Source organism: Capra hircus, chromosome 3, assembly GCF_001704415.2.
Source record: "Capra hircus breed San Clemente chromosome 3, ASM170441v1, whole genome shotgun sequence".
Lineage (NCBI taxonomy): Eukaryota > Metazoa > Chordata > Mammalia > Artiodactyla > Bovidae > Capra > Capra hircus.
In genome coordinates, this window is record NC_030810.1 from 111,385,967 (window position 1) to 111,401,672 (window position 15,706).

Here is a 15,706-nt window from a genome sequence, read left to right on the forward strand (position 1 = left end):
ACAGACATGATAAGCGGAGGGAGAGGTAAGGTTGGTTTGATGTAAAGAGGAAGTGATCTGTGGTAGGACAGTTTGTTGAAAGGGAAAATTGTCTTTTAGTGACCCTATCAGTTCCAGGCCCATGAAGAACCACAGAGGAGGCAAACCAAGAGCAAAAATTCCCATTGTTATGCCGGTGGTGGGCCTGGGAGCTCTTGCCATCCTGTAATGAAATAGAATGGTGAGAGAGCTTTGTCGATTTGATGGGCTTTTTGGATCCTAGGATTCCACAATCAATTTTGACAATTATAGCATTGTTTATTGAAACAAAACATTGCAGAATACATTCTGCCCGTTTGTGGTAGGAAAGCACATATGTATATGTATGCTAGAAAGCCAATTAGAAAGCATAAAATAAAATATTACTGTGATTATAAAAACTTCATTTGAATGTTCTTTTAGACATCTCAGTCCATTGCCTTATTCCATATAGCCAGAGCTTCTGTCCTGGTTAAGAGCCGATTGTCAATGAGGGCAAGATCTTGCAACCTTGAAGTTTCACTCTAGTTAGCTCTTCTCAGGTCCAGAGGAGATTGAGAACAGTGGTTACCATGATCACTAGCCAAGTTGCAGTCCAAGCTACTCCAGAGGAGGAGGCTGAAAGAGTAAGAAAATGCAAAACATTTAGGTGTCCTGATTAATTTGTTGAGAAGGGGAAGGGGTGCTGGACATTGGCATGGGAGCTTCCATAGCAAGGGAGTGTGTCTCCTCTCTGAATCCAGGCACAGTGTGCCCTGCACATCCTTTTTCCCAGATGAGCAAGAGCTGAATCTCCCAGATGTAAGGTAGAAAGAACACAGAAATCCTTTAAATATTACTGGCTTAGCTGAGTCCTGTACATGAAGATCATCTTGGCATGTCTGTGGGCCTAGCAAAGAATCATTCTCCTACACTGGACAGCAGTTAAGTAGGGCAGACCTTCGAGTGCAGTAGTTCATATGATACTGTATGCTAAGTTTAGGGGAGAAAGCACTGCCTGTTGATCCACACTACCAACCATCAGTACCAACTCGGTGGGGAAGAAAAAAAAAAAAAAAAGGAAACTAGGAGATACAGAAGTGTAGAGCAAGGGAGAGAAGGAGAGGAGAGTGATAAATTACAGAAGGGGAATTCAGGATGCTCTTCTAGGATAATTTAGGTAGCTGAAAAGTAACAAGATGGGCTTAGACCTCAAAAGAGAAATGTATTCTTGCTTTCATCCTCTCTGTGAATGGGCAGTCACTTTCATTCTATAAAGAACAAGGGCTGTGTCTCTTCCTTTCTCTGGATCTCAGGGTATGGTGTTGACATAAAGGTGATTTTAGAACCACCCAGCCAACTGGTGGTCTCATGGTCAGACACCAAAGTCTTATACTGGATCTTCAGTGGTGGAAAAGCAGGGCATTATCATGAAAGACTAGAAGACATGACCAGTTGGTTGGGAAGAACACAGAACTTATAGTTTCTGTAGTTCACATATAGGAGCAGAGGCAAAGAAATCAGCATAGGCGAGCAGGGTAGACTGGGTCCAGGAAGACCATGGAAGAGCCATCTCCCCAGGAGCCACGATTCCTGGTGACTGGGCGTGCAGAGGGTCTCAGGTAAATGTTGGCACCACGGGTACGAGTTATTCTGGAGAGATGTGTACACCAGGGCTTGGGGATGTGATTCCAGGGGTGTGGAGAGTACAGGGCCTAGAATGCTGAAGAGAGTGATTCAAGTGTATCAAGTGGCCCCCAAATCCCTAGTGTCTCTAGAATTAAAAGGACTTGGTGGGTCTAATTTAACCACCACTCACTGAAGGCTTCTTTGATACTGTGCTAGGTAGTTACCTGTATTGTCTAGTTTAATTCTCAGAACAGTATGCGATAAGAACTGTTATTTGTCTTATTTAAGAAGGACATGACTTGGAGAAGCTAAGTCACTTGTTTAGCTAATAAGTAATAGTCACAGGATTAATCCCAGATTAATAGATTCCAAAATCTATAATCGTAGCTACCCCACAATTGGACGTGTGTAGGCTTGAGAGAGAGCCAGGAGTGATGCTCTATTGAGTGGGGCCTCCCAGGAAACAGAGAAATCTCAAACAGGAAACCCAGAGTTTGCCTTTCCAACTTTATCAAGGGGCATACACCTGGGAAGAGCAGAGAATCTCAGTCCTAGGGCCAGGCTCTGTTGCTCACCACGCGTTCCCACTCATGTTCATCCATTTGGCCCTTCTTTCTTTTGCTCCTCACTTGTCCTCGACCACTTCTTGGCCCTTCTTTCCTTTGCTGTCTACCAGAAACATCTTTATGTCGCTGTACAACACTATCTGGACTGTTCCTCTACTTGCCTTTTTCCTCCCTACTCATCTTGAAATCTCAGTTTATCCTGCAAGGACCCTGCCCTCAGATTCCAGGACCATGCACTTATTAAAGCAGGACAGGCAAAGGGGACGTGAGAGCCCTTTGCAGGTGAGGACACTGAGCTCCACAAAGGTGAGGAAGCTTGCTGAGTGACGATGTCAGAGACACAAGGAGAGTCCAAGTCTACCACACCTCACTGGTGCCTTTGGGATTCTCCACCAAACTCTATGACAGGCAGCGGGAAAAGATCCCCACACTTTTCTTCATTCAAGAGAAAACTACCCTGTGCCCATGTCAGCTCCCTTGGGAGAGACTCTTACCTTGTACACAGGGTGAAGTGAAGTGGATTGTATTGCGTTGGCTGCTTATAGGATTGCTGACTTGGCAGGTATAAGACTTTGAGTAGCTTTGTGGTGTGTGGACATCTTCAAGCACACTGCTCTGTAGCTCTTCTGGAAAGGACCCTGATTCCCAATACCAAGTGTAGGTTACAGATTGGTCCTGGATCCCACAGGATAGTGTCAGGTAGCAGGTGTTCATTTTCTGTCTTTTCTTAACTGTTATGACAGGCTTTGGTACAGGGTCTGAAGATTAAGATGTTATAAGATGAGACAAGGGGTTTATGCATTTATGAAGCTTTTATGCTGGGAGGGTTTAGCCAACAAAGTGCAAAGGGAGGTCCTGAGGAGCAGCCACGGGGAAGAGGGCCCTGTAGAGAGAGCTAGTGGGCAATTTTGACCTCTGTAGGCTTCAGAGGGAAAGAGCTACTCCTTGGCGTGAAGCTAAACTCAATCCAGAAGGGGGAGCCAGTTACCCAGAAACAAAATGGAGATATGCCCATCTGTGGGTGAGAAAGAACAGCAGAGTTTTAGCACAGAGATCAGCTAGAGTTGTACTTGATATTCCAACTGTCTGAGCTACTCAGGGCCCCTTCTCTAGCAATGACCCACACTTGGCACCTTAGCCCATCAGTCAGTCCTTCAAGAGTTCTTGGGCTCAGATACAATGAGAGTCCTGTAAGAGATAGCACTCTACACCTTTCCTGAACTCTGGCAGAACTACAGAGAACCTCATGGATCTCCCAGCACAAGCTGGTAGTGATGAATTGCATCTGTTAACTTGGGCATCTCAGTGCCTGCCACAGAGCAGGTATCCTGATGAAGGGAAAGGTGAATGGATGTAGGAATGGATGTATGTAGGGATGAAGCTGTTATGCAACAGAAAAGACAAAATACTCCCTTCACAGTGAGACAAGCTTGGGTCGTGGACTTGGCTCTGACACAGTGGCTCTGAGAGGCAAGACAACTAACCCTCTGAACGCCTTCTCACATGGAAATGACCCTACTTCATAGCACAGTGTTAGTAAGATACAGTACCATCATCTGTGAGTAAGTGCTTTTGCTGAGTGTGATGTAAGCATGTTGAAGGTCACAGCATCATCACTGCTTTCACCCTGCGGGCAGATGGGTTGAGATGTAATCCCATCATCTGCTCCTTCCTTGACTAGGACTGCTTTACCTGAAATCCTCTGAGGTCTTTTCCTTCTGGTCAAGGGTAAAACACCTGCAGAATCAATGCAGCTCAGAAGTCATAGGATTGAAATGTAGCAGAGAATTGACCCAATCCGAGCTGACTTCTGGGTTGTATGTCTGTGAAGGGCGATGGAAGCTCTACCAATCTGACCTCCTGAACTCGAGATCCATCTCCTCCATGAAGCCTTATCACATTGCTGGACTCCTCTTGCATACTTTACATGAGCAATCTTCATATGCTTATTCATTTCCTGTGGTCTGGCCTCAAGTCTTATGAACCTTTTGCATTTCCCATAGTAAGCAGCTCGGCCCTGAGCACTCCAGAGCCAGATGGAGCAGTCTGGTTCCAAGATGCCCACTTTGAGCTTTAGAAATTCCGGAGCTGGACAGAAGGATGATCCTTCCACTAATTGCATCCTCAGAGCTTTATCCAGAGGCAAGTGTACTAAAGCCACGTAGGCTTATGGCTTGTATGATATTCAGAAATTTTGCAAGTTGGTTGTAAAATGAAACTGATAGCAGTTTACAGTTGGCTGTGATGGGAATATTTGCCACAAAATCTGGTAAATGATGTATATTTCAGATCTTTTTTTAATAAATCTCTGTAGGAACCTTTGAATATTTCATGTTGCTAATACATCTTGCAATTTTAGGACATATGATATGGAGGAAGTAGCAAGAAGGCAATTCTAGCCTCTTAGACCAGGGGCCATCATGACCCGTGTTAGAGGGATATGAGTATATACAATTTCTTCATTGTTTGCAGGATTTTAGCATTTTTTAAGGCTCCTCACCAGACACAAGATCTTCTGGCACATTTTTTTTGTTACAATTTTATTGTTTTTGACTGCACCATGCAGCGTGTGGGGTCTTTGTTCCCCAACCATGAATTGAACTCAACACGCCCCCTGCAGTGGAAGGGTAGATTCTTAACCACTGGACCACAAGGCAGGTTCCAGCATTGTAAAACTGTTTTCACTTTCATTACCTACTTTGATTCTCATAACATCATAAAAAGGTATAATTATCCTCACAATATGATGAGGAACTCAAGTCTCTGAGGGGCACATCTCCCTTGGATGTCTGCCCAGCCCTCCTCCTCTCATAATTGACAATCTCCCCAAGAACCAAGTTTCTGCCTTATAAGCTGAGTCTTTGGACCCTAAGAGTTTAAATCACATACCCGAACCAAGATGGGCTAGTCAATTTCTCTTTCTTGAGAATTTAAACTAAGACATATGAAAGCCTAGACTCTGAGAGAGATAGACTGTACTGGCAGGGACCCACATTCACACGAAAGATTCCAGTGGCTAGAGGCTCTGGACTGAGCCAGGCTCTCATTCTTCCTCCTCTTCAATCCTTTTCAACTCTTCTAAACTTCTTTCATTGCTTTAAGAAGTCATAGCTTAAAAAAAACTCCTTTTTTGCTAAAGGTATATCAAGTTGGTGTCCATTACTTGCCATTAACAGAATCTTACCTAATGGGACAGAGATGTCAAGATCTTTCTCTAAGGTCACACAGCCAGTAAGTGTGGTCCAGTGGTTAAGAATCTACCTGCCAATGCAGGGGACACGGGTTCCATCCCTGGTCCGGAAAGATGCCACATACTGCAGAGCAACTAAGCCCATGCATTACAACTACTGAAGCCCACACATCCTAGGGCCAGCAAGCTGCAGCTACTGAAGCCCACATGCCTAGAACCCATGCTCCACAATCAGAGACTCCACCACAATGAGAAGCCCATGCACCACAACAAAGAGTAACCCCCACTTGCCACAATTCAAGAAAGTCTGCATGGAGCAAGGAAGACCCAGTACAACCAAAAAATCAGTTGAAAAGAAGAAGTCAGAACTGATTTGGATTGACCACAAGAGAACATGAAGAGAACAGAGAGGAAACCATCTTTGTTGTCTCCTTCCTCTTCAAATCTTAGACTCTCTAATGTCAGAAGAGGTTTCAAATGTCCCAAAGTTATCTACTTTGGGGTCTGCTGGCCCAGACTCACTTCCAAGTGGAACTGGCTCCAGGAGAAATGGATTAAGCCTGTCCTGAGGTTTTCTCTCCCCGTCCCATGGAGAGTCCCCAGAATCACCAGGAAGCTTCCCAGTGATCTTTCTGGGGTCCCAGAGTGGGGACTAGCCCTTTGGTTACCGTAACTCACCAAGCACCATCAGAGAGATCTTGTATTCCTCCTCGTGTCCACTGTCCTTCAGCACCCTCAGGAGGTAAGTACTGCTGTTTTCCTTCTGGACCTTGCTGATGTGCAGTGTGCCACGAGAATCAAGCGTGGCCCTGTCCTTAAATTTAGTATCGAAGTACTTAGTAGGCTCCCCAGATTCCCACTCTACAATCTTCTGGTCAGTAGTATAAAACCAGGTGAGTGATCTGTGGTTCTTAGGCAGATTGGAGATTTGTAGACTCACATTGTCGCCGGGGGTTGCATATTTTGAATAGCCTGCCAATGGAAGTCAGAATGAGTGGGACCCATTTTAGAGAAAACAGAGCTGCCCAGTAGCCAAAGCCTGGGCTGTTGGAACAAGGAAGAAGGGAGAAATTTGTGCTTGGGAGGAGAGAGTATGATCTTTATCAGAGGACCTGACCCCTGATCAGGAATTCAGTGAAAGTGAGAGCTTGAGAGTCTTCCCTGGTGGCTCAGATGGCAAAGCATCTGCTTGCAATGCGGGAGACCTGGGTTCAAACCCTGGGTTGCGAAGATATCCTGGAGAAGAAAATGGCAACCCAACTCTGTACTCTTGCCTGGAAATTCCCATGGACGGAGGAGCCTGGTAGGCTACAGTCCATGGGGTCGCAAAGAGTCGGACACGACTGAGCGACTTCACTTTCACTTTTTCACTTTAGAGCTTGAGAAGTGGGCATGGGGATAGGCAACGTGCTTATAATCCATCTAATTCTACCCTAGATGATAAAGACAAGGGACACTGAGCTAGCCCTGCCTCCCTTCCTTACTCTCATACCAGGACATTTTCAAATCAAATGATAAGTTACCTTTCCCCTCTGTGCTTGTGCTCTCTGTGACTCAGTTTAGCTCTCTAGCAGTGGCTTCCCAGTTGGCATTAGTGGCAGCTAGAATACGCCTGCCAATGCAGCAGACACAAGAGACACGGGTTCGATCCCTGGGTTGGGAAGGTCCCCTGGAATAGGAAATGGCAAACCATTCCAGTATTCTTGTCTGGAAATTTCCATGGACAGAGGAGCCTGGCGGGTCCACGGGGCTGCAAAGGGTCAGACACAGCTGAGCAACTGAGCACACACAGCAATAGGCAAGAAGTAAAGGAGATACAAGTTTGAAATGAAGGGGAACAAGAGTTATTCAGTGACAAAGTATTATAGAAGAGTGAGCATTTTATTAACAAAAAGATTGTGCTATTTTTCTGGCTTTTGTGATCTTTGTATTTGTTCAGGTTTTAAAAACTTGCCCCACATTGGGACTTCTTTTCTCATTCTAACTACACTTCTTTTCGTTCCTATTTGCATTTAGAGTTCTATTCTTTTTCTCATGAGAGCACCCCAAATTGTATAAGCCTCAGTTCTTAAAGACCTGGTTTCATGAAGGCAAGAAGAAAAGGATGATAGCCAGAAGATAAAGATGAAGGGAGGTCTGCTGACTCTTGTAAATGAGAGAAATCTCTGTATAAATGTACAGACTGAGAAAGAGCAGTGAGTGCTGAGTCGCTTCAGTCATGTCTGATTCTTTGCAGCCCTATGGACTGGAGCCCACCAGGCCCTTCTGTCCATGGGGGTTCTCCAGGCAAGAATATTGGAGTTGATATGCCCTTCTTTAGGAGATCTTACCAACGCATGGATAGAACCCGTGTCTCTTATGTCTCCTGCACTGAGAAATAGCCGTAGGAAGAAGCTAATAGAGGAAAGTGGAAATAAATCTCTATCACTCTTACCTCAAATACTGTTACACAAAACCTCACATTGCTCAGCATTGTATCTACACCTGTTTTGGGGGTTGGCCAAAAAGTTCATTTGGGTTTTCCCATAGGCTGTTACTTTCCACATGTCTATCATTTACAAAAACATTCTTTTGAATAAAGATTAAAAATACCTATGGCCCCAGGTCTTTCAAGTTCCTAGTCATTAATCCTTCCAACTATCCATTGAACAGTTAGTTATGGAGCATTTATCCTATGCCTGTTGCATTCAGAGACACACTTAGGCATCAATTTCTACAGTGCTTCTGATTGGTCCATCCCATGCTCTATAATCTCTGTGACATAATCAGTCAGTCCAAATGACAATATTTGAACAATGACTACGTGCCAGGTCATGTGCCAGGCTCCAACACCAGCAATGTAGACAGAGTCTCTCACCTCTTAGACCATACAGCCTCTTCAGGAGCATACATTCTCTTTAGGATTTCAAAATTATTGGACACATATTCTAGACTTGTTCTCATTCCATTGCTTGTTTCCATGAGAGTTAATAAAAGCTGTTTTAATAAACAGCCTGGGTCAGTGTTTTTCAGCCTTGGCACTAGTGACATTTTTGGTCAGGAAATCCTTTTGCAGAGATGTCTTTGTGTATTGTAAAATGTGTAGTAGCCTCCCTGGCCTCAGCTCACTAGATGCCAGTAACATCATTCCAGTTGGGATCTTCAAAAATGTCTCCAGACAATGCCAAATACCCCCAAAGAGGCAAAAATCTTACCTCCTTCATTCTGATGAAAACTGTTGGCTTAGGCATCCTTGGTAGACTTTCCATCAAGTCTCAGAAATATGCTGAAGAATATAGCACAACCCATTTCTAAGGAGGAAGTCACCGCCATCTACCAGGATGTTTTTTTTTTTTTAAATCATTACTCACAGTGGTAAAGGAAGGGGGAGGGACAGCTGCAACATCCTGTTCATGCCTATATATTCAAACTCAGATCATATTAAAGTGATCCATTTAATACCTATTACTTGCCTTTATCACCAGATTAGAAGCTTCCTAAGGACAGAAAGTGAATCTTATAAATTAAAGTCATTTCCATTGTAGAACATGGGCTCAGGAATTAGACTATTCAAATCCTGACCTTGTCACTTATTAGCTGTGTAACTGCCAACATTTTACCTGACCTCTCTGCCTTCATTTCAGTTTATCTTACAGAGTTTGTGATGGTGAAGTTCAAGTATCAAGTTTACTGAGTTAAAGGATGCCCAGATAGCTTGTAAAACATTCTTTCTGGATGGTTATAACGGGTTTTTTTTTTTTTAATCAGAGATTAGCATTTGAATCGGTCATTCAAATTTGACTGGGTAGAGAAGATCACCCTCACCAATGTGGCAAGCGTCATCCAACTTGCTGAGGCCCAGAATTGGACAAAAAGGAAAGAATAAAAGCAAATTTCTGTCTACTGTGAGTTGGGGTATTCCATCTTCTTCTATCCTTGAGCATCAGTGCCCCTGGTCCTTGGACCTTAGGACTTGAACTACAGCTTAGACCACTGGCTTCCCTGAAGCCTCTTTGTGGAAGGATGAATGAAGTTGAGTCTACTGAGAATGAAGATTACAGAGTGTAGAAACTCAAATTGTGAGTCTATGTAGTCTCAGATCTGTGGATTTCTACTGAAACTACACAAGGAACTTTCTTGGCCTTCATCTTACCGGTGGCAGATCATGGGACTTCTCCAGAGAAGTACAGAATATGGATTATGCTTCCATAACTATGTGTGTGTGCTAAGTCACTTCAGTCATGTCTGACTCTGTGTGACCTCATGGACTGTAGCCCCCCAGGCTCCTCTGTCCCTGTCTATTCTCCAGGCAAGAATACTAGAGTGGATTGCCATTCCCTTCTCCAGGGTAATTTCCCGACCCAGGGATCAAACTGACATCTCTTATGTCTAACCTGCTATGGCAGGCGAGTTCTTTACCACTAGCGCCACCTGGAAAACTGTGTGAGACTCACTCTCTCTCTATATCCCATTGATTCTTTTTCTCTAAAGAACCCTGACCCAGAGAAACAGAAATAAAATGCTTAGAATATAATTTGATTAATTCAAATAATCAATCAATACACATAAATATTAATTCAAATAATCAATACACATAAAATACTTGGTATAATACTTGGAAGATTCAGTTCAGTTCAGTTCAGTCACTCAGTTGTATCCGACTCTTTGTGACCCCCATGAATCGCAGCATACCAGGCCTCCTGTCCATCACCAACTCCCAGAGTTTACTCAGACTCATGTCCATCGAGTCGGTGATGCCATCCAGCCATCTCATCCTCTGTTGTCCCCTTCTCCTCCTGCCCCGATCCCTCCCAGCATCAGGGTCTTTTCCAATGAGTCAACTCTTCGCATGAGGTGGCCAAAGTACTGGAGTTTCAGCTTTAGCATCATTCCTTCCAAAGAAATCCCAGGGCTGATCTCCTTCAGAATGGACTGGTCGGATCTCCCTGCAGTCCAAGTGACTCTCAAGAGTCTTCTCAACATCACAGTTCACAGTTGTCATATCACCTGCACGACAGCATGTAGAACTCCGCATGCAAAGTCTCATGAGGCAACGCAGCTGTGCACTAGCGTCAAAGGCCGTGATCAACCTCAGGAAACCCCCTTCTTTCTCGCACCATCTACCCCAAAAACCAAATATACTGTTTCATGCTTCTCACGTACAACCTCTGATTTCACGGGGTGCTCTCCCGCCATTAACCATTTTCTCTCGGAGAAGGACGTAAACGTGAACGCCACTCCAAGGCCTATAAAAATTTCCTGGCGTCGACAAGCAGTGCTTTTCAGCCTTACGGACTCCTCTTGAGCTTATCTTAGCCACCTGTTACTTTTTTTTATGCCCCGTTCGTCCCGGCCACATCTGCTGATTGTTTACAGCCCTCCAATCTGGAGCATCATGAGATGTTTAGATCTTACTAAAGGCAAATTCTTTTGGGATTCTGGAAATTATTTAGTATAGTGCCGGTTGGTTCAGGAATTATATTGCGCGAAGGGTTTTTCATTGTTATGTCAATAATCTGCTGCTAATTCCCTGCTCTCTGGTGGACAAGCGATGTTTTCGACGGTCAAACTCCTGCTAACAGACTAGCTTGTGTGATCAGATTATCCATACTCCTGCACCACATGTCTTTTACTACCTCCAACCATAAATCAGCACAGCAGAGTATTTGGTAGTATTTGAGAAGTCTTAATTAGCATAGCGCTTTTTCTTCTTGTTGAGCAATGATTGCACCAGCGGCCTCCATTGTCCTTAGGCACCTGCGACATAATTATTAATCAATTCTATTTGACACATAGAAAAGAAATATTTAGTAGTTTTAAGCGTTAGCAAATTACTAAGACTTTTTGCAGTTAATAGGATTTTCTCTTTGTAATAGATCACTTGTGCTTGTGTTATAAATCACATGCTAGTCCTTGTTTAGCCAAAATTAACTTATTCACTATCTTAAGACTATAACAGATCTTAAAGCGCGACATTGTGCAAGGATTCATTTGTTGGCTTGAATTTCTTGCCTCTATAATTCTCATGTTCCCTACCTATAATGAATATAACTAGGCATATAGCCGAAGAAGTAATTATTAACCGTTAAGCATTATAGGAGAATATAAGCCCATTAACTCTTTAGATAATCATGTTAACCTTGGGTTTAAATAAATCCTTTCTTGATGTAACTACTACAACCTCCACCCTTAGGAATGTAACTTTTATTTGAGGGTGGGCCTGGTTTAAGAAAAACACCGCTTGCCGAACAATAATTTTTTGGTTATCAAAAAGAAGGATCGTTTAAATCCCGAAAGACCTTTTATTGAAGACCTGATTTGATAAAGTCAGCGACTTGCTGACCCCCGTGTGACTCTGATATCCCTGCTGTTGTAACACAAAAGGTATATAAGCAAACCCCAAATAAAGAAGTTGCATCAGTTTTCCAGAAAGACTGATTCCCCCATGTCGCTCTTCCTTCTTGTCCCTTTTCTCTGGCTGAATTCCCATCCTGGACTTCAGCCTCCTATTTTCTCCACTAACTAATCCCTACTTACACTATCCTGTTTACTAAATCTCTCTCTATATCTTAATTAAATAGTTTATTCCAAAGACGCTGACGCCGTCCCCCACCTTTGGATTACCCTGGATCCACCAGGCGGCTGGACCCCGCAGTTACACACAGCTCAGCGTGTAGGTCTCAAATGGCAGACTGTGAGAAGTCTTACCGCGTTCTACTGAGGGAGCTGCCCAGCCGCAGCTGAGGCCATGGGCTTGATGGCTGGCTGGCAGCTCTGTCCCCTACGCTGTGAATGAAAGCCTTGTGGCCTCTTGGCTAATTCCTGATTTGAATCGCACAGTTGAAAAAGTGAAGATCGCTTAGTCGTGTCCAACTCTTGTGACCATGGACTGTAGCCTCACAAGCTCCTCCGTCATGGATTCTCCAGGCAAAAATACTCGAGGGGTTAGATCATGTACAGCGACCCCTTAACTATGCTTGGTTTGTGGCCAACTCTTCTCACATCTAAAAATCTACCACATAAAATTATAAGTTGATCATCTGTACCCATAGTACCTCATATCTGAGGTTCCTCTGTGTTTGTGGCCAACATCTATAGCAAATTCAGAGAGTCACAATATGCTGTAGTTCTATATTATTTTAAAATTGACGAAAAAAATCTATTGTAATGCTGACCAGTTTCTAGTTCAAACCTGCTTTGTTTCAGGGTCAATTGCATTTCCCTCCCTGAGATATCTTCTTTTTTTCACCTCTTTATTAAATCTTTTTCCTTATTAGCTCATTCGATCTTTCCTTACTGCTTCATTTATTTTATCTTTTCTAACTTATATTTTTTATGCTTGCCTAGTATTTCTCTCTCCTCATTCAAGGTGTTGCTGAACCGAGATTGAGTCTTATGCCTTGTGCTTGCAGAAAAACCTGTCTACTGACACATGTTGTGGTGAAGAAAGTGCAGCATTTACTGTAGGCGACAGCAACTGAGTCATTTTCTAAGTTTCTGGTCTACTTCATACATTTCGCAAAGATCAAGTTCATTTGCTCATAATTTCTTTTCTCATTCAATTCAGTTGCTCTGCTGTGTCCGACTCTTTGCCGACCCCTATGAATTGCGCAATGCAAGGCCCTCCTGTCTTATCACAAACTCTGGCAGTCCCTCATCTCACAAAACGCAAAAACTGATCATAACTTTCCTCACCTCCCATCACTGTACTCTTTCTCCATTCTCCTTGTGGATTAGAGCAGTGATTCTCAAATAGGGGGAAATGGAGGAGATGAAGGTGCTGTTGTCTCTCAGGAGGATTGCCAGAATTAGCAAATAAAAAATATAGAAGACTCACCTATACTTAATTTGAGATAAATAATGAATAATGTTTTTAGTATAAATGTGTCTCCCGTAATTTTACCTGCAGACCCTACCGCCAGCGAACACCTGGGAACATTTGGAGACATTTTCTTGACTGGGAGGTGATGTTGTGGGGCTGGAGTGCTGCTGGATAGAGGCCATGGCTGCTGTGAAACAGAATTCATTGCACAGGACCCCTCCCTCAAATGGAGAGTGATGTGATCTGAAGTGTCAGTAGTGTGTTTGAGAAACCCTGGACACAGGACTTGCTTTATTTGTAGAATATTGACATTTTGAGTTTCTGAACATTTGTAGCTGAGGGCAAAAAGAAAAATTTAAGAAATGTGTTAATTTAAAAAGTTCCCCCAAATTTATTTCATTATTGGCCCCAAGAATTTAATAATTTTCTGCATTGAAGTTGATGAAATGGAAATTCATATTCTAAGAGAAGTCAAGAACATTTTAAGCATAATACTTTCTCCAACCCTTGGTCTCCTTGGTCTCCTCTACTGTGCATTGTTTATCTGCCTTATGCATCCACCAAACCTCTGTCTTGGCAGAAATACTTGCTCAGTCATTCTCCCTAGCACCAAGGCAACTCCTTAATAGGCAACATTCCTTCTTGAACTCGTAAGGGGTCACCATGCCCCATCACTTTGCACTTAGAGATCAGGAGTTTGCAAACTCTCTACATCGTTTAATGTACAGCCGTCTATCTCATAAACCTATATAGGACTTCCTTGGTGGGCCAGTGGTAAAGAATCTGCCTGCCAATGCAGAGGACATGGGTTTGATCCCTGCTCCCAGGAAGATTTCACTTGCTATGGGCCAATTAAGCCATGTGCCACAACTATAGAGCCCAAGCTCTGGAGCCTGGGAGCTGCGCCTTCTGAGCGTGAGAGCCGCAACTACCGAAGCCCGCATGCTCCAGCGCCCATGCTCCACGACCCGAGCGGCCACCACAGTGCGAAGCCTGTGAGCCACCACTAGAGGGCAGCCCCCACTGGCCGCTGCAGCTAGGGAAGGCCTGTGAGCAGCAACCAAGGCCCAGCACAGCCAGAATAAGTAAATAAATGAAAAGAGAAAACCTGTACAACCAGGCGTGGACCTAAAACTGGTAGAACAGTTTCTGGAGCTTTTTGAGAGGCTGTTCCTGGGTTACCATCCTCAGTTTAGCTTGAATAAAACTCCATTTCTTTCATAGATCATCTGATTAATTTCTTCATTGACTAAGTAATGCATAGGTGACTGGAGGATTGCAGCTTTGATAACTAGATAGGTAATTTCTATTTAGCTAGATAGCTGTTTTACTTAAAATTGTCCACACTTTAAAAATACAGTTCTTTTGTAGATTATCCATTGATTATCCTTTTGATGTCTGCGGATCAGGAGAGGGAAAACGAAGCCTACTGGTCACAGGGGAATTGTATCAAGACCCCTCTTCTGATATCTCTTCCTAGAGGTTTCTACATTTAGATAAACCTCCCACCCCAGAGAAACTCCAAGTTTATGGCCTCCAACAGTAATGCTCTTCCTGTTTACCAGAAGACACGTCAGCTTCACACCAGACACACCATCTAAATGTAGCTCATTTCATGTGAACCAGAATTGTTGACTTTTGCAGAAACAGAAGTAATGGGATCCAACTGATATTTAGCTGGAATACCCAAATGAGTGCAGCTGATACCTAGTATGCAAGCAACATTCACTTGACTGTCAAGATCTTCGTATTCTTTTTGTGAAACTGATCCTCCAAATTCTGTCCCCCGAATCACTCCGTAGCATGCAGCTGGAAATCCCCAGTCCTTCACTGCACTGCAAAGTTATTCCTTGTCAGGTTGCATTTGGCACTGTACCAGGTCATGGGCTGGAACCCAGCAAGCCAGCCCTCACAGTCAAAACAGCCCTCACCGTCAAAGAGAGCTGAACCATGGATCGCAGGTCCAGCAAAATCCAAGTTAATATCACAACCAAGGTTTATTGACTCTGTCTTGTAAGAAGACTTGATTTTGCCCTTTTTGTTTAGTGAGAGAAGGTAGTACCAAACTCAGATCCAGCCCTTGACAAATCTGGTCTTCATTTTACTTGGATTCTGCTCTCAGAGTGCCATGAGTGTTGCACGGCTCTGTGATGGGTCATGCAGGATGGATACTGGCTCTAGCTGCCGGGCACGTGGCCCGTGTCTGTGTTAGATGATCCAAATGTTGAGAATGTCATGGCAGTGCGTGATTTTGTTTCCACATCCAGACAACCCCAAACCAGTCCTCCCTTGAAAATGTCTCTGACAGATTTTCCAATATCACCTCACGACAGAGCGTGAGGAACTCCGCCCATGGCAAAGGTCATGAGGAAGGAGGCTTGGCATACGCAAAGGCGTGATCAAGCCTCAGGAAACCCCCTGTTCTCGAGCATCTACCCCAAAACCAGAATCTGTTTCATGCTCTCACGTACACCTCTGACTTCACGGGGGGCTCTCCCGCATAACCATTTCTCTCGGAGAAGG

The 15,706-nt window shown here is 43.9% G+C and overlaps 1 protein-coding gene across 1 annotated transcript; it reads right to left on the reverse strand.

Moving 5' to 3' along the window:
* LOC108635630 (CD48 antigen-like) lies at positions 459–13,365 on the reverse strand. The gene is made up of 4 exons (XM_018046542.1): positions 13,278–13,365; positions 6,061–6,354; positions 2,687–2,950; positions 459–636 (listed from the first exon to the last, which is right to left on the reverse strand). Exons 1-4 carry the CDS (start codon positions 13,363–13,365, stop codon positions 557–559), a joined length of 726 nt encoding a protein of 241 aa, XP_017902031.1. The 3' UTR covers positions 459–556.